We start from the raw sequence: 23,718 nt of genomic DNA on the forward strand, positions 1-23,718 counted from the left end.
ACGTATCTGGACACAAAATTGGCTGATAAATATTGGAGGGTGAGAGTTTCGGATTATGCAATCTGGTGTATTTGTTTGCTTTTTGGTACTAATGTTTGTGAAGTGAGTCAGGCGTTTTTCTTGTAGGGGAAACTGATAAGCTTCAAGGGGTGCGTGATTCTTAGAACAGAATAATGGAGCTGATTACGGAACAAAAATGTCAGTACAGTAATTTCGCAATTTCCGTAAATAACGGTTTAATTTTATATAATTATAATTATAAATAAAGCATGAAGAAACTTGAGAGTTACAAACATATTATATTATGCTTGTTATTTACTAGTTTTTAGTAGATTTTAGTAGATCCATTACCTACTGGTTCGTAATGAGTCATTACTCACAGGTTAAATCCCCCTGCGGGCACCATCAGTATCTAGCAAAAATCAAAGTAAAATGGAATGACGTAACAGTGTAATCAATAGAAAGAATGAAGTTTTGAATGTAACATGGGTGAACGTATGCTTTTTCATTTGTCAAATTCTTGAAAACCATATTTACTTTTCTGTGGCGACGTAGAAGAGCATAGTGCTATTCCTAAACTTTGATTTATCTTTTAACTCCATTGTTTCGTCATCTCAGTTCACTTTGATTTTTGTATAATCCGTCAAATTTCTGGTACTAAACCGAACAAGACTTGGCTGGCAAACGTTGACAGAATAACTGCGCAGACGAATGCACACACACAAAAGTGGTTGACTAATATGACATTATTATTAATAGACATACTTTTGTATTTTTTTAATCACAATAGCTTTGGCAGTTCATTTGAATTATTTTGCAGTTGACATAATTATTTAATTTTTCTTTGCTTTGTGTACATATTTCACTTATGTTTCTTAGAAAAATCATACTTTCCACAAATTTTGCAGTAGAATTACTCTTACCTCTGCTCTACACAAATAAACCATGTCAAAATATTTTGTGTGCAATCGGTTTTACACCTATTGTTTGGACATACTGTATATAATCAACGGCACTGGGCTATTTGTCGGTACACAACAAAAGGACCGTCAAATTTTATTCGCACTAAATCGCAGGGACGAGAACTGCATTTGAAATAAGCGACCCATTTCGTGGGGCTGGGAGCGTTTCTTGCTAACGTAATGCTTTTCTTTCGTCTTCTGACCTTTTGGTATGCCGTTTATTAAAATGTTTTTGGTGCAGCTTGTACAAAGTGAAAAAGTGATTAAATCAGCCACATTCTGGGGATTTGCCTCATGGTGCGGTGTTAGGTTATTCCATGCCAGTATAATCTGCGTAACTCGCCGGGTAAAAATAGGCATCACCTAAAATTTGAACACTTAGTGTGTTTTATACATAGTGTTCAATGTTACGAAACACAAAGTAGCTTGTCAATTAAATCAATCAGTATAATATTTCGATATTCATTAGCAGTGAAATTTGGTAACAAACATTACAATTATATACAGAGTGTTTCAGAATATGTATTACAAACTTATAGACCATGTAAGAAATGCAAAACAAGAGGACATGTTTTATAGGTATATGTAGTTTTCGAGATACAGAGTGGTGAAGGTGTGGGAAAAAAACTAATTTTACTGACTGATTTAATGCAAACTAAACTAAGATTGACAGAAGAGCAACTATTATCGACAAGTTGTGTATCCAACTTTGACCAAAGCTAAACTGACATTGTTCCTCATTTAAATTTAGCAAAATTGGAAACCAACCATTTTTTAGACATAAAACAATAATACCAAATTGAAAAGAACGCAATGTCTTCCCCACAACAGATTTAGGTTCGCTCGACATGTTTCGAGACTATAAGAACCCAGCATCAAAAGTCCGTCTTCCTATACAGATGAAACAGTTAGACCACAGTATGATATGGTTAGACCCTGGTTCCAGTTAAGATGTATGATAGAGAAACATCGAAAAAAAACTTAATAAAGGTTAAACAAACGCTTATCTTGGAGAAAAAAAGCATTCAGGTCACTAGATAATAAATTCAATTTACAACGTTCTTGTACGTTTAGTACCTTCATATGGAAGATCATCTTCAGTCAATAGTCCAACACTTGGTAGGTCTCTTTTTGGTCTCTTGTTGACAGTTATTTCTGGAAATGTATGGGAAATTGCTAGAATAATACCCCTTTCTGCACCTGAAACGAAAAAAAAATATTAGGCTTTGTCTCAAGCTGTATTTTTCTGCTCTTAATAAATAATCTAATTGAAATTTTTATTTTGCTTAGCTATTCCGTGTAATCTACATATCAATATTACCGATACAGAGTCTGAAATTTTTTAAAATTTCTTCTAGAGCTTATAACTGTACCATCAATTCAAAGAAAATTAGAAAAAAATAATTAGGGTGAAGTCACAGCTATAACAAAATACAATGTTGCATTGTTGCCAAAGTGTAGGAAAGTCATTCCAATTCACAATTATGACGTAAAGTGTCATTTATAAAAATGTCATTTTTTAACGCACTGAAAACTGCCAAAATTGACATAATTTCCAGGTCATCCCCAAAACCGTGACAGTTGGGGCAAAATGGATGTCAGGGTGATACAGGGGGTCTCAGATAAACGGCTGAATACAGAATGTCCCAAAAAAGAGAAAAACAATTTTTAGATTCCGGGAAATATCTGAAAAACTGTGTAAAAGGCAAAAAATGTCAAAAAGCTTGACTTTGACACCCTCTAGCGGTGGCCAAACTATCTCACCAATGACCTTTTTTGAGTCAGTCTTCAGTGACCTTTTGTCGTAACTGTTCAAACAACTGAATCATTTTAGGTTAAAGCAAAAGTGGTTAAATCACTTTGAGGTTTGTAAAGCTTGACTTTGGCGCCCTCTATCGGCCAAAAGGTGCAACCGATTAACTTAAATTAGCATATTTTTGAAAAGCTTACGACTTGAGCTATCTTTTCACTTCAATCACTTTTAGTCGTCAACTGTCAAAACAGCCTAGACAATCTAATTACAAAATCATTTACTGTACAGGGTGGCTCATTTACAACCGTCCATATCTCGAAAACAGTTGAATATTGTCAAAAAATTACCTCCTAAATAAAAAATAGTTGTTTTTACATGTGCATGTTTAGCACAGCAATAATGCAAAAAAGTAGAACTCACTAGACTTTTGGTCCATATTACAATACTGCTGTCCATTAAGTACAACGCTGGTAATCTGTGGTATGCCTAAAGAGAAGACCAGTTGATAAGTGGCTGTGCTGTCATCTGATGTCAGCAAAGTCAACTTCATAGCCATTTTGTTCTGCAAAAGAATGAAAAGTTGAACAAGTAAGAGTTTAGTAATTTTTATTAAGTACTGATAGTTCAGTATTGGCCACAAAGTAAAAAACCAGTTTGACTACGAAAATTGTTAGGTTAGGTTAGACCTGATAAGATGTGTTTTATTTTCAAACCTCTAACTGTCTAAAAATCTTAATTATTCATTAAAAATCCTTCATTAGTGTCTCAGTAATAAAGTTTTTTCCTTCCGCAAAATGGTATTTATCAACAATTAACTGTTTTTAAACAATATTTCATTCAAACATTATAAACTATAAACCAAAAATCTACATACTTTCTCATTAATTTCACCTATTCCATCCACAACAGCCTTAACTTCCAGGTTCATCTTTGTACTATTATAAGGCACAGTAATTACTCCCTTTACATTTCCTAAAGGTGTGGTGACGTACCTGCATGAAAAAAACATACATTAAAGATAAATTTCCCGAAATGCAAATATTGAATTTAAAATGAAGCTTCATATACCGAAAATGCTGCGGACAAGCCACACGAGGCAGATTCACAGTCGGTCTTGCCGAACATATTAAAACTCCAATCAAAGTTAAGCAAATATGCTTTTGCATGTTGCCGAACTCTCCAACTAAACCGTAAATTTTCAATGCTCCATTTATGCATGCTGGTTACACACATTTTGCTGAGAACAATGCCGGAATTTTGTTTTTAATCACATTTGGTTCGAACAATGCATTTTGAGTACTTATCAGTTATAATCGGCGTGATTCACTAACGTTTTGTTGCGTTTGTTTCAGATGATCGATTAGGATTAGATGGAAACCGCCGAGACGCCTACCAGAAAACAGGATACTCCAATTATAGGGAGAAAACCTAAATACTCGTATGCAACTAAATTTATTGCGGGTAACAATGAGGAGGATAGCTACATTGAGATGCTACAAGATAACATTAGATTAGTCAAAGATGTGAACAAGAATAATCTAAACGAGTCCCCGAATCGGACCAGTAAATTTGACAAAAACCTCCTTAGGCACGGTTTTCCGAAAATTTTGTGTTTGAAGAAGACCAACGGGCAAGACCGAATCGGTCTTAAAACTTTAAATGTGAACACCCTAGATCAGCAGGCTGTTAACAAAAGTGTCTCAAAAATCACAAACATCTCGAAGGAGGGCAATTACTATACAGAGAAACCCAAGAATAGAAACAGTTTCCACCAAAACGTGGAGGAAGCGTTGAGTTCATTACTTTGGCAGCCTTACGAGTATCAAAACCAGAACAATAACGACTACAGTCTGATTAGTAATGGTAATCAATTGTGTGATTATGAGTCCAGCCATTATTCAACTTGGTAAGTTTATTATGTCTGTTAAAGATAAACGTTGCTAGAATAGACAAAGTGTAAGAAATAGAAGTTAACAACACTGATACTCATTTTTAGATTATTGTTACTGGTGAATAACGAGTTTAGAACTGTAAATGAAACTTTCCCTTTCGGTCGTATATTGGGTCTTCCTCAAGACTGAAAAAAAAAACAAGAAAAAATTAGCTGAAAAGAACGCAGAAATTGTATACAAAAAAGCAATTTGTCTTAGTAAGTTTAAACAAATAAAAAAAATCAATTTAAAAAATATGCAAATAGCACATAATTTTGAATATTTTTTTTCTTGTTAAAACTTACAAACCGATTTGTTTTTATTATATAAAATTTCAGCGTCATTCTTCTTATCAAATTTTTTTTTGGGTTTTATTTCTTGTATACTGATTGTGCCCTGTATGGACATGTTTAGTTCCTACAACATTAAAAGACATTTTTTGATAAGCGTTTTGAACATCTCAAAATTGCTAATTAGGTTCTTTTTAGTCTAAAGATAATGTAATTAGATTGAAGTTTTTACCTGTAACGTGGTAAATTTATAGTTAAATGTATTGAATACAATTTAAATTAATAAAATACAAGATTTTGAGCACGTAGGCATCAATTTGTATGCATTTCGAATCAAATATACAGGGTGATTCCAAAGTTGGTGCTTTCCTTTCACCTGCGAATAGGGCTTCAAAAAATAAGTTTTTTTTCCTTTGACGCTTTTTCGAAATATGAACAATAACTAAGATACAAGGTGTCAAAGTTTTACTGAAAAAATAAAAATTTAATGATTTTGGCCAAATCACTTGAAGTAATTAAACAAAATTTTGTAGGTGTCAGTAGCTACGTGGAAAGCAAATTTTCCAAGAAACAACAATTTTCTTGCGTTTACCAGTGGCGTGCGTATCATTTTTTTAAAACATTTTCGAAAAAAAATATTACCCTACTGGTTTTTTTTTCAACACAAAATTTATTATTGAATTCCTTGTTCAATTCTAAAAATAAAACCCCTTTTATTATTTTTTGCTACGTCGCTCCGTTTCCCAGTAAAAAAAATAAAAACCGTCTTAATGCGTGCCTAAAATTAAATGCTGTTTTAATTTAAAATGTCAAATTATTAAAACTTAGTTCAAAGGCGGCTGAAATCTTTTGTTTTTGTTTATGTCTGTTGATAAGGAATAACCTGTAGTTAGTTAAAATTCAATTCAAGTTATTTTTTATTTTGTTTTTTTTCAGTAAAACTTTGACACCCTGTATCTTCGTTATTGTTCATATTTCGGAAAAGCGTCAAAGGAAAAAAAACTTATTTTTTGAAGCCCTATTCGCAGGTGAAAGGAAAGCACCAACTTTGGAATCACCCTGTATATCATTCTGTTTATTTTAGTTAATTGTAAACATATTATGACATTTTACCCAAATTTATCATTTAATTAGGCAAAATTAGAAAAATACGTGCGTATGTACGCTTAAAACTTTTTCTAAAATAATTCACCTTGTAAATAACCATTTTAGTAGGTTTATAAGCTTTTAAAATCATTAAAGCTAGTTATTGGCTACAGTATTCAAAAAATAATTGAATAATCCTTTTCAGAAAAAAACAGAGACGTATCAGTTTATTTTAGAAAACCAGTAAACTGTTTAAATTAAAAAATACTAACTTTTCATTAAATTTGATGTAGAAATTTTAAGCAGTTTTAAAGAAATTCAAGTTGTATTTTCTAAATTAAAATTTAACATTTTTAAATATTTATTATTTATACTTTCTGAGATATTTTAATATCTGTTAGTTAGGGATATTTTTTTAATGTGATACGTATAACCAACCACTTTACCCTTGCTTATCGTATAATTATAAGAAATAACTGGAAAAATTATTATTCAACAAATATTGGTACTAATGATATCCTTAACTGAATTCTTTGTTTATAATTCAAACACGAATGAATATTGATGACACATGAGGTCAATGTTTGAACCGGTCGAGTAGTAATACCACAGTACAGTATAAAGCGATATTTTTGGTCTTCCTGAAACAGGCAAAATAAATAATTGTAATACACTAGTAACCATGCAAAACAACTGAATACAAAGTAATCCGGACGACTCGGTATATAAAAAACAAGTATATTGAGTGAGTAATATGTGTTTTATTAATAATTATTGTTGTTTACATTATTTCAGTTCCTACACGCCCTCCGCTTCACCGACGAGCCTCGACCTTGACGAGACATCTGACAACGCCGCCACCAACCCGTCAAACACAAAGAAGACGGTGGAACCATCTTCCACTTTTCCTCAATGCACCGCGGCGGTACTACCACCACCACCGCTATCGACGGCACCACGAAGAGACCTACATTCAGATGTTATTAACCTGAACCGACGAGGAGAACCGCCCGACCAATCGGTACCGCCGTCCCGGTCACGTGACTGTCTTTTTCAGCACTGCGGCACTGGTGCATTCGTTAGCCTGCCGTCGCTCGCCAGTTCACTGACAGACGGCGAGTACGATCCGGTGACGTCATGCTACGGGCAGTTTTCGGGTGAATCGAGTATGCAAGGTGGTTCCGGTAGCGCGGGCGGTACCCAAAATCAGTCTGGAAACGCGTTGACGGTGATCGGGATCGAAAATGGGTTGAAATCCATCCCGGCCGATTCCTCGTTGAATGCGGCCAATATTGTCGGGTTGCCGTCCAGTCGTGGTGCACGGTACACTTCGGTACCGTGCGGTGGTACCAGCGCAAACTTTCAACAGAATGCCCATGCGGTAACTAGGTCGCCGAACGGCGGCAGCTACCCGCAGCACTTTAGGAATATTTCGGAGCCCTCGCAGCAAATTTTAAGGTACCCCAACAATGCCGGACAGGTGGTACCGCTATTGCATCAAAATCCACACGCAAGTACCGGAGCTAATTCTCAAATAGACCAACATAATTTGCAATTGATCAATCACTTTCGGAGTAGCAGCGTCCCGAAATCTATGACTTTGATTTCAAAATACGACGTTACTGCTAGCAGTGGCCCTCCGGGTAGTGTAAGGGTGAAGGGAATGCAAGTGTTGCCACAGGCAACCGGACCTAGTTATGCCATGCCGAATACTGGAAGTGTTAGAGTGGCAACTACAAAACCATCAATAAGTAACATATCAGTACCAAGTTCTCTGGCAACTTCCCCTATTAAAAATGTGCAACCCCAAAACACAGGAAATGTGAGTAATGTGAACGTAAATTTTTATAGGGCAGTACCAGTTAATGTTGTGAGTTCCGTACCGACCATTCACTGCCTGAATACCTTGTCAAACGATCAAGGGAACAGTGTATCGAATGTTCAAGTACTACCTTTGGGTTCCTCAACGCAAACCGGCAGCGCCCAAATTTCCATAGATGCAAATCAAAGGTCATTCAATGACGAAGTCACTGTACATAACGTAAGAATTCCTCAAATACCAAGTGTGAGAGGTACTCAACATCCAACTCTGATTACTCCCATCAACCCTGTACCAGTCACCACCAGCACCAAAACTCACGTAAGCATCCAAAGCGTTTTCGCTTCTGAGGTGCCAGTGCAACTATCTGGAAGAATCATCACTACAACAGCTCAAATCAACAGCCATTCCCACCCTCCAGTCAGTCAACCTCCAAGTATTGTACGCACTAGAACTTTCACCAGCACTGAAGCACAAACGGACGAAATCCTCCCAGTAACCGTCCCCAATGCCACACAAAATGCCAGAGAACAGAGGCGGCGTGAACGCCGGGAACGTAGACAAAACCGACGAAACCACGGCCAGAGAGCCACCAACGACACCAGTACCCAAGCGGGCAACGGATCCATACAGCCCTCAGGAGAACAGCAACAAGAAAACCGTTTACCGGATATTCTGAACAGCCATTTACCGCCCCCGTACTCCACCCTACCGAACGCGCAAGCCGCTTCGATGATGCCACCTCCGCAAATACTACCGCCACCCCCGCCAATTATACCGGGCGCGATGTTGCCGAACCCTCCCGGTCCAGTGTTGCAAACTGTAGTGCCCAATGGCGTGCCCGCGAGTGCTTTTGTGTTTCCAGCGCCTCAACAGATGGCGCCGTTGATGCAGGGCGGTGCGCCGGTACCGGTTGCCGTGCCAGCCACCGCGCCCACTGGATTTAGATTTGGATTTCCCGCGAACGGATTCAGAAGGTGAGTGTTTTTATATTAAATTTTGGGAAAATTGATGGACGACGTCATTAAAAAGTAATCAGCGTTTGTGTGAAAGTTGAGGGCGGCTTATTTATTAACGCGGAGAGAAATTCGGTTTTATTTTGTGACGCCAGTGGAATTGGTTACCAGTAAAAAATGCTTTTAATTAGTTATCTTAAAGTTGTACAACTCTGATATTTAGGGATTTGCTTCCAATAAATGAACATGTACTGAGAGAGATGTGTTAATAGGGTGTAACACCTGGTGACATCTGTAATTCACTCTCTCTGTGAGTCTAATGTTGATCCACAACTATACACTGGTCTATACATTTGTCCCTGAATTATTGTAAGAAACTGTAACGATAGATAGTACATCCAAAAATATGAAAAACAGTTTCTATAAGCATACCTATCCTTTTAAATGGTTAAACCGATTAATTTTACATAAACCTACATTTCTGCAAAAGTCAGTACGACAAACGGTTCAGGACGAATTTACAAAAAACCATATTATTTTTCAACTTTGACTCCTTTGTATCTCGAAGAAGGAAGAAGAAGAGAAGAGAAGGTAGAAACTTTTTCCATATTTTTCGATGTACTATCTCTCGTTACAGTTTGTGACACCAATTCATTGTTATAATAATAATATTCACCTTATCGGTTAGTAAGTAAAAGCATAATTCTTGGTTTCGTCCACAGATATTGTTATTAATCACCGAAATAAATACATTTAATGAACATAGAAGGAAGGGAATATAAATATATAATTTAAAAATTGAATCTCGATTACACCACTATAGGTATTAAGACCAATTTAAAATCAGCAGTGGCGTAACCATAAAAACTTAACACCCAGGCAAAAGCTGTAAACTACAGGGTCATAAATAAAAACAGGTACTTCTGACGTTACACTGAAAAACAGGTAGGTTCAAGGGAAAAATCATCCAAAAGTGAAAAGACGTAACAACGGACAAACAAATGCTTTGAATTGTGATGTTAATATCTTTTTATTTTCTTACGGAATTTGTGATGTAGAATAAATGGTTTTGCCAACTACCACCATAATAAGTAGCTAAAAACACCCTGCTGACAGATTAATAAAGCAATATAGGGCTCTTTAAAAATTGTATTGAGTTTTGAGTTACATACGAAATACATGTCTTATTTGTACATTACCATCTTGCGTTTGTTACGTACATCTACTCCAGCTTTATGTACTTAATTAACAACGGCCACAAAGATAAATTAAACACCATTCCGGTGATGTCAAAATGTATGGATCAATACGTTGATCGCTGTATAAAGAAGTGGTTTGATTTCACAACCTTCAAAATTACGTAAACCAGATGATTATACCCAAATAGTAGCAATAGTATCTTCTAGCTTATTTATTATTTGAAATTGAGGAAAATGTCATGATCAGATTAGCCCGTCTCGTTTTCCATGTTGGTGAAACTGTCAATATCAGAAAGATTTTCATTTTGCAGGTTTGTTTTAATCATAGTTACTCGTTGATCCTCTTTGATCTGATGAGAACATCTTTCATGGATACGTGGACCAGTAGCTTGTTGATAGGAAACAATTTTTTACATTCTATTAGTTGGAAACAGTTTTGTATTACTGGGAGTTTCATGACAGAAAAGAAAATATGCTTTGAGTTTACTCTGGTGTACTATTCCTAGTTTGAGTAACTCGTATCTGCTGGTGAAAAAATTATTGGGTCAAATTAATTAACTAAAAAAAAAAATATTTAACAAATTTGCGGCCAAAAACCTCTCTTTAAAAGAAACGATTGTACCATTTCAGTTAGTTATTAGCACTCACTTGAATCACTTAAAGCTATTCCGATCGGGATCAAGGTGAAATCTATCGGGCCTACGCTATTTTTTCCATCGTTTTCATAATCAAAACCTGCGAAACAGACACGTATGTGCATAATATGCGAATTAATTGCGCCGCAGATCGGCGTGAAACAATTTAATTAAGGCTGCGGCAATATTATATTATTAAAACAATGCAACCTCCTGCCCGCACGTTTTATGAAAATCGACGACCGATTTCACTTTTCGTTTATTGTATTGTTTAAGGCAAGCTCATCTTTATTAAACAGTGTCATTTATTCATAAATCAAGATATAAACGGTGAATGTTTTATGTCGGTGGCAGAAAATGTTTTCTACAGGCTTCAGGTCTGGTATTGTTGAAAAAGATGATAACCTAACTTTAATATATTATAAAAATATTTAAAAATTCGAGATTATTTAGATAAAAATTATTATTGTTTGACCAATGTTGTAACCAGTTACAAAAAGTCCAAATTTATATAACAAATGAGTAATGAGTACTCCAAGGAGAAGTGCATTTGAAAATGAGAAATACTGTCGTATTTTTTCTCAACCTTCAGAATCAAAACTGAAAAAGAAATTGAGCTGACGTCAAACGTCAAATTTTGACATGAAGATGGTTTTCTTTAATGGAAAACGCACTGTATATTATTACTTTGATTACTTTGCTTTACTGATTTCAAATTCTATATTGGGGTTGTTAGGTTAGGTTTGTTTTAGGAATGGGTGCAGAAAAACGTCAAAATATATAATACGGTGTGGTCAAAAAATCAGTTCTAAAAAAAGACAGAAAATCTAGTTTTTCAAACGGAACACATTCTTATAATTCTGTCTCATTCTCTTTTCAAAATAAAAGGTTTGTATTACGCCACATTTAAAAAATCACTTTTTAAATTGATACATTGAAATACACCAACACACAACATATAACTGTCAAAATAACCGAATTAATGAGAGTTAAAGTAGTACTTGTCAAATTTAGTCAAAACTTTTATGTCTTTATTGTCACACACAACACTTTGTATAGACTTTTATATGTCAATGGATAGGAAATAAAATAGGCTTTCAAAAAATATGGCCGCCTGCGTTGATAGGTTGCTTCGTTTGGCCGCCAGAGGGCTCCAGAGTGAACTAAATGTTTTCTTTGACTGTTACCGCTCTAATATCTTTAAAGGATTTTTTTTTAATCGGACAGATACGGCCCGGATATTGGGCACAAACCTAGCACAATGATTGCCAAATGTAGAGTAGTAGCAAAACTGTAGAAATACAATCATTAAGGTCGATTTTCGCTTGCACTAACTGGCCAACATAACGAGCAAAACCCATTAGGATAGTGGCGGTGTTTCAGGCAAATTTGATCCTTACGAAAATTGTGATTTGCAAAAACAATTTTTCAAAAAATTTCCAAGCATTACGTCGTGGTAGATCTAGTAAGTCACGTGACCGTGTTTTCCTAGTTTTCTATAGTCAAATTAGCCTTTAACCAGTCAAAAAATGTTTCTGATGCACCCTGTTACTAAACCGTAAATAACACACGTGTATTCGTAGCACTTTGTATATACTTTTGTATGTCGATGGACAGCCAATGAAATGAGCTTCCCATTGACGTATAAAAATCGATTGATTAGCAGTTTAGATTTTTTGATTTTTAGCCCGCTAGAAAGCGTCAACGTTGATCAGCGTCATCGTCAATTTTTTTGGTGCATCCTTTTGTTTAATCCTCAAAAACTCGCTTAATTATACTATTTTTGGTAAAGTTTTATACGTCAATGGACAGCCAATGAAATGAGCTTTCTAAAAATACCCCAACAGGGGTTAATAGGTTGGACGGTTCGGCCACTAGAGGGCGTCAAAGTTGACTCATTTTTTCATGACTTTTTTGGTGCATTTTTTTGTTCAATCGTTAATAACTAACTTATTATTTACTACACTTTGTATAAGCTTTTATATGTCAATGGATAGCTAATGAAATGAGCTTTTTATTGACGTATAAAAGTTGATTGATTTGTTGTACGGTTTGCGCTAAAATTACAAAATTCATAATTCTTCCTTGTTTTCGAACGGATTTCATTAAAATTATCAAACTTTATTCATTTTATTTATGTTTATATTTCAATAGTAGATGTATAGAAAAATATATTGTAGGATAATTTTTTTATAATATAATTACCCAATTTTATTAATAATACTAATTTAATGCCCAGCAATGCCTACTTATTCTTAGTAATGTTGACAATTCCCAAGTAATGCCCACTAATTCCTACATCTTATTTTAAGTGAGCCCACCCTCTATTCTGTTTGGTATTTATCGAGTAATTTTATTCAAATTATTTAGGCTTACAAAAAAAAGTACAAAAAAAAAAAGTACAAGTCGAAAATTTTGTTTCCATATCAGAAATATTCTTGTTTACTCATTTCTTGTACCGCTTATCTCTAATAATAGAATGTTGCTATTTTTGACACTTAACAAAAACATGAGGCTTTATAAGCTCATATAAATAGTACTAAAGGTAGGTATGAAAAATATAGATTTTCTACCTGCACTCTTTTAGTTGTTTTCCGGTTTCGTCTGACTTTGTTTGTCCTCTTAAGTAACTTGAAATTGACTCTTATAATAAACCACATTTAGTAATCAGTAAAATTGTCGGTCAAATCACCTAGAACCTTATTGAACTCAAAATATGAACATTAATTAAAAAGTGGATTTTTTAATTACTTAACTTACTTCAAAAGCAAACTTTTCAGCGTTACTATGTTGACTTACCCTTTTATAAACTAATGAATAACCGAACCTAGTAGAAAATCACTTTTTCTTCAAACTTAATTTTATCTAAAATTTAGTAATTTTTCAAAACTCGATTTTTTGCTCATTTATCGCAGCACCCCTTGAATAAAATATATCGAATATTCAAATATCGTTCGGTAAAGTTTTTGTTTTTTTTTCTCGTCTAAATCCCCTCCGTCGATATCGTATCTTGAAGCTCGCGAAAGTAATTAATAAACCTAACAAAGTGGAAAAGCGATCCGTTTCCGAATCCGGGGTACCGCTTTGAAAAACTTTTTCCATATCAAAGAGTGTTAATTTACATTTTAAACAGCGGAAAACGGTAAAGGCGCAAATTCGAGGAATTGCTATTTATTGCTGAAAAACGGGATTATCCTTTGTTCTAATTATACCGGGGAAATTTTCACAAGGGCAAGATTAAAGCGTCGTTTTAATACTTTTAACGTCTGTGAAAAAAGATTTCGAATTAGCTCATTGCCGGGAAATTATCTTTTATCTGCCGTTTTTTCTTATTTCACAAGTGACATTTATTGCTGAAAGGCTTTTTGTTTGATTTACTGGAGAAAAATGTAACAGGGACAAGATTAAACCGTTTCTTAACGTCTGAGAGAACTAATTTTGAATTATCTAGTTGCCGGAAAACTATCTTTTTTAATTTTTCCTTGTAAGTCGGTTTCACACGGACAAGCAGTGCCGCACACATGTACGGTAACATCTAATTAAGTGACATCATATACACACACCATTAAACTCGATTCCGAGCTCCTAGAACGTATAGAATAAAGAAGAATAAAATTACAGCACGATTAACCTAAGAAATAACGGTTTACATGTCGGGTTTGTGTCCTACATTGGACTTACCTTGTTGCGTTCTGATGAAAATTTTCGTGACCAGGCAGCTTAATTTCCAACGATGGTCATGTCATCCAATTTTGTATTGACCAACTTCCTAAAAAGTCTAATTTGCAATGCCTTTGAACTCCAAATGTAAAACTGTGGTAAAGTTATAATGGACGTCGTTGATGGTTAAAATCACATAAAAAAAGTTGCTAAAAATGTCTACAATCACATTTCTTTCTAAAAATATTTATTTATGTACTAAGCCTAGTGTACTACTAGGTGAAACAGAAAAAATCTAACTGACCTGATTGCTTTCTAGTAAACTGTCCTCACCGCCCTAATAGTAGACTATCTCTGTAGCAAATCACAATTTTATTGCTTTCCTATATTGAAATATTAAACAGAAATTGCATATTTTTGGAATGTCATCCAATTAAAATTTAATTATCGAACGGGAATCGTAATCAGAGTGTTTTAATTGAATGAAGTCAGCGCCAGAAATTACTGTTTTCTGATAAACAAAAATTGTTATTACATTTCTAGACTTCTTTCGTTAAATTCTTATTTTTAGAAGGAAAAAGCTTTAAATAAATTAACGTTAAATTTTGTGTTAGTCAAGTGGGCAGAGTAATGTCAAAACAATACAAGTTGTCCCTTTAATTATATGACAATGACTAGAGTGCATACTGCATATAAACTGTTTTTATTTTCAACCAGGTATGTAATAATGTTATTTCTTATGTGTAAACCAGATGGAAAGATGAAAATTATATGCTTTTACTTTCCACCCGGGTGGAAAGTGAGTACTTTGTCAATATGGTGAATGTCAATATGCGTTTTGTCATATCTGGGCTTACTTTTTATAGTTAAGAGACTGTGCCGCCACCTCTGCAACAGCTCGCAGCTCAGGTGATGATGAGTAACATCTGCGTCTTCAGAAATCTCCATGTTAAGAAACGTTTCAGCTCAAAATATTAAAGACAGAATAGCACAATAATGACGTTGTCAAGATTGTAAACAAATCACCAGTCGTCACCTCGTGCACCTATACTACCTTATTGTTAGAGACTATTAGCAATCAATATTTCAACTGAATGATTTATTAAAAGTTCGATGAGATTTTGATAAATTATGGTTGAAAATGAAATAGTATACAAACCACGGTAGAAAGTTTAATTTCTGTCTCGAGATAAAGTTACTACCTATTTCTCGGCATAAATCAAACACTTTCCACCTGAGTCTGTAATATACTATTCTTTCAAGAAGAAAAACCGTATTTTCTATTCGTCAATATACAGGGTAATTCAAATTCGACCCTCACCATTGGCATCTCGGAAACTATAAGAGATACGAGAAAGTTTAAATTGGGGCAAAGTTGCGCAATGTAAAGCTCAACCAAATGCAGTTTTAAAAATTTCGATTTTCCGAGTACTTCCGAAGATATCCGAAAAAAACTGAAAATTTGATTTTTTGTTTTTATTTGTTTCTAACCTTAATTGAAGAGATATCCCAAAACTAAAAGCACCTTTTCATTGCCACTTTTTCTCAGCTATTCGATGATGGATTCAAATTTGCCACACGACGTTTCGTTTTTTGGCAGCCATCATCAACTTTCTTTTTTCTTATGGGCGCCATATTGGATTTTTAGCCCACCAAATAGTACGTTTTATTCTGATTTTAGTGATGTATAATAACTTATGATTTGCTTCATAAATAACAAAATAATTCAATAAAAATTATTTTTACTTTAGTTATTGGCTTTGAGTTAATGGGCCGTTTTATAAAATGTCATTATTTGACAGTACTTGTCAAACACGATAATTCGGACGATCATTAGAGCTTTTAGAGATTTTACCTTAGTTAGCTTTGAGTTAATGAGACGTTTTATGAAGATTACTTGGTAGTACTTGTCACACGCAATTGGCCTGAACATACTTAGTCACAAAGGTGTACACGTGACTTAAACCGGTTTATTCACTCGAACAGCTTAGGCCACTCGCTACGCTTGTGGACCTAGTTGTTCTTTTCGTGAATAAAAAATGGTTTAAGTCACTTGCTGTAAAAATAACTATTAAATCACTCTGAATGACATTCGCCTATTTACAGATGTAAACAAACAAACATCAATGTTACATCTACGGGGCGCGGTGCAAATTTAATAGAACTGTAATTTTAGTTTTTTTTTAATATAAAAAGTCGAAATTTAATAGAATACTGTATAAGACACGTGACTTAAACCGGTTTATTCACTCGAATAAATATGAATGAATAAAAAATGGTTTGTCACTTACTGTATAAATAACTATAAACTTACACTTAACATTATAAAAAATTGAAATTTGACAAAAAATGAAGTTCCTAAAATGATGATCTTTCTCTTGGAAACATAAATAAGCCTTTTAAGTTAGAGATAATGCTAACAAATCTCTTTTTCTGATTAACCTAAATAGTTCAGCAATGCTTGTATAATAATAACATTTTCTGCGGGGATTTCTTTTCTAGATACATTTTTAACTATGATTCACGCTCTAATGATCGTCCGAATTATCGTGTTTGACAAGTACTGTCAAATAATGACATTTTTTAAAACGGCCCATTAACTCAAAGCCAATAACTAAAGTAAAAATAGTTTTTATTGAATTATTTTGTTATTTATGAAGCAAATCATAAGTTATTATACATCACTAAAATCAGAATAAAACGTACTATTTGGTGGGCTAAAAATCCAATATGGTGCCCATAAGAAAAAAGAAAGTTGATGATGACTGACAGAAAACGAAACGTCGTGTGGCAAATTTGAATCCATCATCGAATAGCTAGGAAAAAGTGGCAATGAAAAGATGCTTTTAGTTTTGGGATATCTCTTCAATTAAGGTTAGAAATAAATAAAAACAAAAAATCAAATTTTCAGTTTTTTTCGGATATCTTCGGAAGTACTCGGAAAATTAAAATTTTTAAAACAGCATTTGGTTGAGCTTTAAATTGCGCAACTTTGCCCCAATTTAAACTTTCTCGTATCTCTTATGGTTTCTGAGATCCCAATGGTGAGGGTCGAATTTGAATTACCCTGTAGACCAAAGGGTAGACCGCCGATAATTTTTGTACACCAAAATGTCTTTTTGCATACAAAATACCTTGAAATGCCTTTAAAATGCTTCTATTATTGTTCAAAATGCCTCTTAGTGATAATGCCTTAAAACTGCATAAAATGTCTCAAAGTGCCTTTGAAATACATCAAAATGGATTTAAATTATTTAAACTGCCTCAGGATACCTTCAAATGTTTACACATTTGTGGCATTCTTAAATTTAGTTAAGTCCCCTGGTATTGAGAATGATAAAGCTTTATGGAATACACCCTTGAAATGAATTTTTTTATGATCACGTGACAGTTGTTAGGTTAGGTTAGGTTAGGCAGTTTTTAGTTATTTAAAGGAAACAGCTGAAAAATTGGTAATTTAAATTTAGACAGTAGTAAAAACACATCATGTGACTTGATAATTCAATTTTTGAGTTTGCAATAATGTAAAGGCCAGTTGACATTGTCAGAAACAGTCGCGTGAACTTCAAAACGCAGTTTAAACTTTGAAAAATGGTAAATTAAATTTAGACGATAAATTTAGACGTCTGCATGTTCTTGCAACACTGTAAAGGCCAATTGACATGTGTCAAAATTAGTCACGTGACCTTTAAAGTGTGGTTAAAAATAAAAAAATTTGGTAAATTACATTTAGACTATTTTAGACAGTTGCAAAAGATGAAATTGCAAGAGACACATCACGTGACTTTGATTATGCTATTTTAGAGCTTGCAAACTGTCCAAGCCAACTGACACCTGTCAAAACAGTCACGTGACTTTAAAATGTAATTTAAATGTTGATCATTTTGTAAATTAAATTTAGACAGTTGTAAAAGCTGAAATTGCAAAAGACACATCACGTGACGTTAATAATAGAATTTTGAGCTTGCAACACTGTAAAAGCCAGTTGACATTGTCAAAAACAGTCACGTGAACATCAAAACGCAGTTTAAACTTTGAAAAATGGTAAATTAAATTTAGACAGTTGTAAAAACTTAAATTGTTGAATACACATTACGTGACGTTGAAAATGCAATTCTACATGTTCTTGCAACACTGTAAGGGCCAGTTGACATCTGTTGACATCTGACATCTGTCAAAAATAGTCACGTGACCTTTAAAATGTGATTTAATATTTAAAAATTTGGTAAATTAAATTTAGACTATTTTAGACAGTTGTAAAAGCTGAAATTGCAAGAGACACATCACGTGACTTTGATTATGCCATTTTAGAGCTTGCAAACTGTCCAAGCCAACTGGCACCGGTCAAAAACATCAAAAACAGTTACGTGACCTTAAAAATGTAATTTAAATGTTGAAAAATTGGTAAATTATTATAATAATTTTGTAATGAATATTTTTTCAACTCAATATCATGTAACAAAGATTTTACCATAATAATTATATGTGCCTATGCTGTTCTATTCAATTTTCAGTCAATTTTGTTATATTAATACACTACATTTTGAAATATACATACAATGCCTCAAAATACTCTCAAATGCCTTATAAATATCTCAAAATGCCTCGTAATGTCTTGTAACACACCTCACAACGCTTCGCAAGAATGGGAAAGTGCCTCATAATACCTCGAGTGTGTACACCAAATTACCTCGGCGATCTACCCCTCGAGTATTTCATTTTTAAAAGTATTTCAGTAAACTACTCAAAGTAGCAAAACTAATCACTTTACTTCAAGTAGAATTTGGTACTAAGTAATCCAGCTCTGAGTGTAATTTAGTTATATTCAATGTGATTTTCCGGAAACTTAGAGCAAAAATAGTATGTTGTATATGGAGTAGAATATTTTTTTTCTACTTCAGCTATTTTGCAAGCTTTTTTCGTTTAACTCTCAAACTGCAGCAAAATTTTAGAAAATCTCGGCAATTTTACATATACTTAAGGTTATGTTGAGAACCGGTAACAAACTCGTCCAATGTGATAAATAACTGATTTTAAAGTTAATGAGACTGGAAAGGAATGAGATGAATTGCTGGAGAGTGAATCAGATTGATTAAACATATGGAAAACCGGGCATGTAAACAGTTAATACAGCTAACAGGAAAAAAAGCTGAATTTGCTTTGAATGAATTAATTTTGGTTCCCTGGAACATTACGGTCGTATTAGTTTTTTTTATCGTGACCTTACTATTACGTAATTTGACAGATGGTGGAATGATTACGACATCGTGCGCGCTCCATAGAGTGTGAATACGAATGCGACCAAAAAGTAACTTTCTTCGTAATTTATCAAAATATATTCACAATCTGTCAAGTTCAACGAATTTTACTTGATTTTATAACAAACCAGTGAACTAAGCATGACTCCATGATAAAATTTTAAAGTGTTTTTTAAACGGCAAGGAGAAAACGCGTCGTCGTCCGTCGTTTTATTAATAATCTATGTCACTCGGGGGTCGAGCAAAAACGTAGGCCCGTTGGGGGGCAAAAACTCGTTCGAACGTGGCATAATTTAAAAGACAATTACCAAAGTGGTTCTAGCGTGTTTAAAGCAATTTAAACACATCGCCGAAGCTAAAAGGCCAACTTTTTTCCTCGCACTTATAATTTTACGAACGCGCGGTATTGTACCCGGCTTTAATCACGACTAGAAAGGTAAGTTTGTGTTTGCTTAGGCCCCTCAAGGTTTCCACTATAAATTATCTATCTATTATTAAACTGCCTGCTTTTTTTCGTTCAATCGTTTCGCTACTGTTGTATTGGGGAATGGAACTTCAATTGAACGAACATTTGAAAACGCGGCCTTGTCGAACTAATCGAGCCAATTGAAGAAACTGACAATGCAAGGACGATACTGTGTGTGTTTGAATATATGTTAATAAGAAAAAAACGTAAAGCGCTGACTACATTACTATAGTTAAAGCTAGTCATATTGGCGGTTACGTTATCATTTGTGTTTCCTGACAATTAAAGAAACTTCTGACGTCATAAAGACTCCATTACTTAGATGAATGAGTTTATTTATGAGGACTTTGTACAAATTAACTAGCTCATAAAAAGTAACTCACTTCATTCCTAAATAACTATAGAAGTATGTTATTAAATATTTATCAATCCATTATTTATGGTATAATGGTATACTGATATGCTCATCGTCAAACATCACATTGTGGTGCTTAAATTAATATTAATTCTAGTACTGGAACAGGAATTTAAGGATTGAGTTTTAGAGTTAGACTACTTTTTGGAGTTACTTCAGTTAATTTTCCAAGAACTCCAAGTAGTACCCTAACCAAGAGGTTTATTATTTTGGGACATTTTGTTTTATTATGGAAAATTGTAATTGCTAAAAATACACACTCCGGCAAAATTAGAGGAACGGTAAAAATTTAGACTTAGTTTAACATCAATTTCCTCTTCAATCCTTCGCTCAAATTTGATCATCTTTTTTATGAATTGTAGCTTGATTCTTCATGAATACATCTGTCTTATTACGATTTTTAAATGGTTTGTCTTTATGTCATATACAGGGACGAAAAGAAAGTAAGGTATTTTCTGTGCTCTTTGAGACACCCTGTGGAGAGAACAACTGAGAATTGAATACAGTTTATAACATCAAATTGTAGCCCGTTATTTTCTGAACATTTCCCTTTTTTATTCCCTCTGATATCTGAATTATTAAAGAAAATGTGGATATTGATCTTATTTTCCCACACCTGTTTTAGAGGTAATCTGTCGTCATTGGTTCTTGTCAAGCGAAAGTCAAGAACATTCATCATTTTGATTCTTAAAAATCCAACATGGGTGATATCGCTTCTACTGATGTGGCAAAGGCTGTAGCGTTGATTGAAATTGGTACAACTTACAGCGATGTTGCTGACATGTTAGGAAAATCAAAATCTACGATATATCGTAATGTAATACGAACGGGAGAGTATGTGAGGAGACGAGGTCAAGGAAGAAAACGGTCAACCACGGCTAGAGATGACAGATTCATAGTCTTGCAAACATTATTGAATAGGTGTAAAACAGTACCGCAACTAAGAAGCGAATTGGAAGAAGTACGTGGAAGAAGAACAAGTGCTTAGACCATTAGCAGAAGGTTTAAGGAAGTTGGTTTGAAGGCCTATAGAACCAAGAAAGCTCCATTACTTCAGCGACGTCATCGCGTGGCCAGACTAGGCTTTGCTAGGAAGCACGAAATATTGGGAAAATGATCAGTGGGCCAATGTTTTGTTCACAGATGAGAGTTGATTTTGTGTTATTTCCATCGATGGCAGGGAAAGGTTATATCGCCGCCGGGGAGAACAAGATGAACAATTTAATTTTACTTGGACTCCTATGATGGAGTGATGGTCTGGGGTGGAATATGCTTAGGGGCACGAACAGAGTTGGTGATTGTTAATGGAGCTTTAAATGCAGATGGATACATTCGCGATGTTCTGCAAGAGCATGTCTTACCATTCGCCCCCCATAGCGGAGAAAACTTTTTGCTAATGCACGATTATGCGCGCCCTCACAACGCTCGTTGTGTCTCCGACTTTTCGAATGTCGTCGGAATAAGAACAATGGCGTGGCCGGCATGTTCTCCAGACATTAATCCGATTGAACATGTCTGGAACAGGTAGACGATTAAGGTCCATAACTCCTGCAGTTCAAAATCCCGAACAAGTAGCAGCTGCTCTGGTTGAGATTTGGGACAATCTGCCTCAAGACATGATTGATAATGTCATCAGAAGCATAAGGAGACGATATTACGGTCGTGATAAGGGCGCGTGGAGGGCACACGCGTTACTAAAACAATTTTTACTTTCATACATATTGTTCGTTAGTTTATTGTTGTTGTGATTCTTTTGACCAGTTGACCTTTAAACACTCTCCGGCTTAATATAAAGCACAAATTGGACCAGTCCTAAGTCTGGATAAAGTGTGAAAGAAGCATTAAAAATTACATTTAACCAAATGCAAAAAAGGGACTTTTTAATTTCTCCTGTATATATTTTTGAGCATTCTTTACACAATAAGGTGATAGGTAAAAGTGTGACGTGACCAATATTTAACTTAAAGTAAAAAGTTCTCAGAGAAACGACATGAATTTCATATCCAATTCGAGTGTCGACGTTGGTGAAATTAAGATAAATATTCACCTTTTCTTCGAAACCTTGTATTTTTTCTAATAATAATGTGTTAAGTTAATAAAATGTTTAGAAATAAATGGGTCACAATTTGATGTTATAAAGTGATCTCAATTGTCAGTTGTTCAATCCGCAGGGTGTCATGCAAAAAACACCGAAAATTCCTTACTTCCTTTACGTCGCTGTATATGACAAACCATTTAAAAAAGGTAATAAGGCAGATGTATTCATGACATGAAGAATTAAGCTGCAATACATAAAAAATATGAAGGAAATCGAGCGAAGAGTTCCAGAGAAAATTGATGTTAAACTAAATATAAATTTTTTGTTCGCAACTGTTAGTAAACATTTTAGTAAACAAAACAACTTTTTATTGCCATTTTTCGTTGACATATGACAAGGTTAAGTACGACGTCACAACAAGAACTACAACGTAACACAACGGAAATTGGCCTATAACTGCCTAATTTATGACGTCATAAAAAATATATCAAACTTTCTGGTCCCTCCAACCTTACTACAAACCCATTTCAAATTTTTGTTTTGTCAAATTTGCCATAGTTCTAATAATTATATACTTTCTGGTTGAAACGTGGAAACCGTATAGAGTAATAACGTCAGCAAAATATACGAGGCCGGACAATTTATCCCATGTCAGTATCAGAAACTGAAAGATTTTTTGCTGGAAAGGCAAGCAACAATAGGGTTCAGATTCCCTAAACAAGTTGGGTAGGTTTCTTGCGCGACTTAATTTATTGGCCCGACTCGGACTTTTTTAAAAACGGAGTTTAGTCGGTCATATGAAAAGAAAATCTTACCTGACTTCGAACCCAAACCGTCGTCAGACCCCGAATAGGACCAGGATGGATTTCTTTTTATAGATTTTGTATAGTAGTCGAGGGCCGATGAACCATGTGTGTGTGTATTAGATGAAAAGCAACCATCAAATTTCCTAGAAAGTTACATTTCTTGCCTGTCCCTAACTAACTAACCTAACTATAATAATTAAATATAATTCTGTAGAAATAAACAATAATTAAAATTTGTTACTAAAGTTTGTCTGTTATTTGGAATTCAAATTGCAACATTGCATAATAAAAAAATAAATGAAGTGACTGCTGTCATTCAATAAGCCCAAAATTGCGGGATTAGGGCTAAACCATCAGCAACCTTAGACAGATTCATTAAAATTGTATCTACCCTTGTTTAGTTTGGTTGGCAAAGATAACCTAACAATAAAAAAAATTGGTCAC

At 34.5% G+C, this 23,718-nt stretch overlaps 3 protein-coding genes across 6 annotated transcripts in view; 2 read left to right on the plus strand and 1 right to left on the minus strand.

Moving 5' to 3' along the window:
• LOC145732692 (uncharacterized) overlaps positions 1–23,718 on the plus strand; it is a 231,754-nt gene that overhangs the window by 132,552 nt on the left and 75,484 nt on the right. The window lies entirely within an intron of this gene.
• LOC145732680 (uncharacterized) lies at positions 1,147–23,310 on the minus strand. Of its 4 annotated transcripts, none has more exons than XM_081985134.1 (5): positions 23,284–23,310; positions 3,590–3,707; positions 3,136–3,277; positions 2,040–2,162; positions 1,147–1,325 (listed from the first exon to the last, which is right to left on the minus strand). In XM_081985134.1, exons 2-5 carry the CDS (start codon positions 3,641–3,643, stop codon positions 1,273–1,275), a joined length of 372 nt encoding a protein of 123 aa, XP_081841260.1. In that variant the 5' UTR covers positions 3,644–3,707; positions 23,284–23,310; the 3' UTR covers positions 1,147–1,272. The 4 variants fall into 4 exon arrangements, with proteins under 4 accessions (XP_081841260.1, XP_081841251.1, XP_081841241.1 ...); XM_081985125.1 differs by lacking the exon at positions 23,284–23,310 and adding an exon at positions 14,313–14,500; XM_081985115.1 differs by lacking the exon at positions 23,284–23,310 and adding an exon at positions 6,808–6,947.
• The window catches only part of LOC145732610 (uncharacterized), an 86,670-nt gene continuing 67,022 nt past the window's right edge, over positions 4,071–23,718 (plus strand). The window contains exons 1-2 of the mRNA XM_081984974.1: positions 4,071–4,621; positions 6,818–8,818. Of these exons, the coding sequence (XP_081841100.1) occupies positions 4,086–4,621; positions 6,818–8,818 (2,537 nt within the window). The 5' untranslated portion in view covers positions 4,071–4,085. The remainder of the gene's footprint in view (positions 4,622–6,817; positions 8,819–23,718) is intronic.

The sequence above is a fragment of the Ips typographus genome, linkage group LG1 (genome assembly GCF_016097725.1).
Source record: "Ips typographus isolate SLU linkage group LG1, UJ_Ityp_2.0, whole genome shotgun sequence".
Classification (NCBI taxonomy): Eukaryota; Metazoa; Arthropoda; class Insecta; order Coleoptera; family Curculionidae; genus Ips; species Ips typographus.

What these genes read in the sequence shown, in the direction of transcription:
- LOC145732680 (XM_081985104.1), bottom strand. Translation starts at nt 3,881, where the DNA reads ATGCAAAAGCATATTTGCTTAACTTTGATTGGAGTTTTAATATGTTCG. An exon ending in TAGGTGAAATTAATGAGAAA is followed by an intron (nt 3,278 to 3,589) that starts GTATGTAGATTT and finishes ATTCTTTTGCAG; the next exon opens with AACAAAATGGCTATGAAGTT. An exon ending in AGATGATCTTCCATATGAAG is followed by an intron (nt 1,326 to 2,039) that starts GTACTAAACGTA and finishes TTCAAATTTTAG; the next exon opens with GTGATGCCTATTTTTACCCG.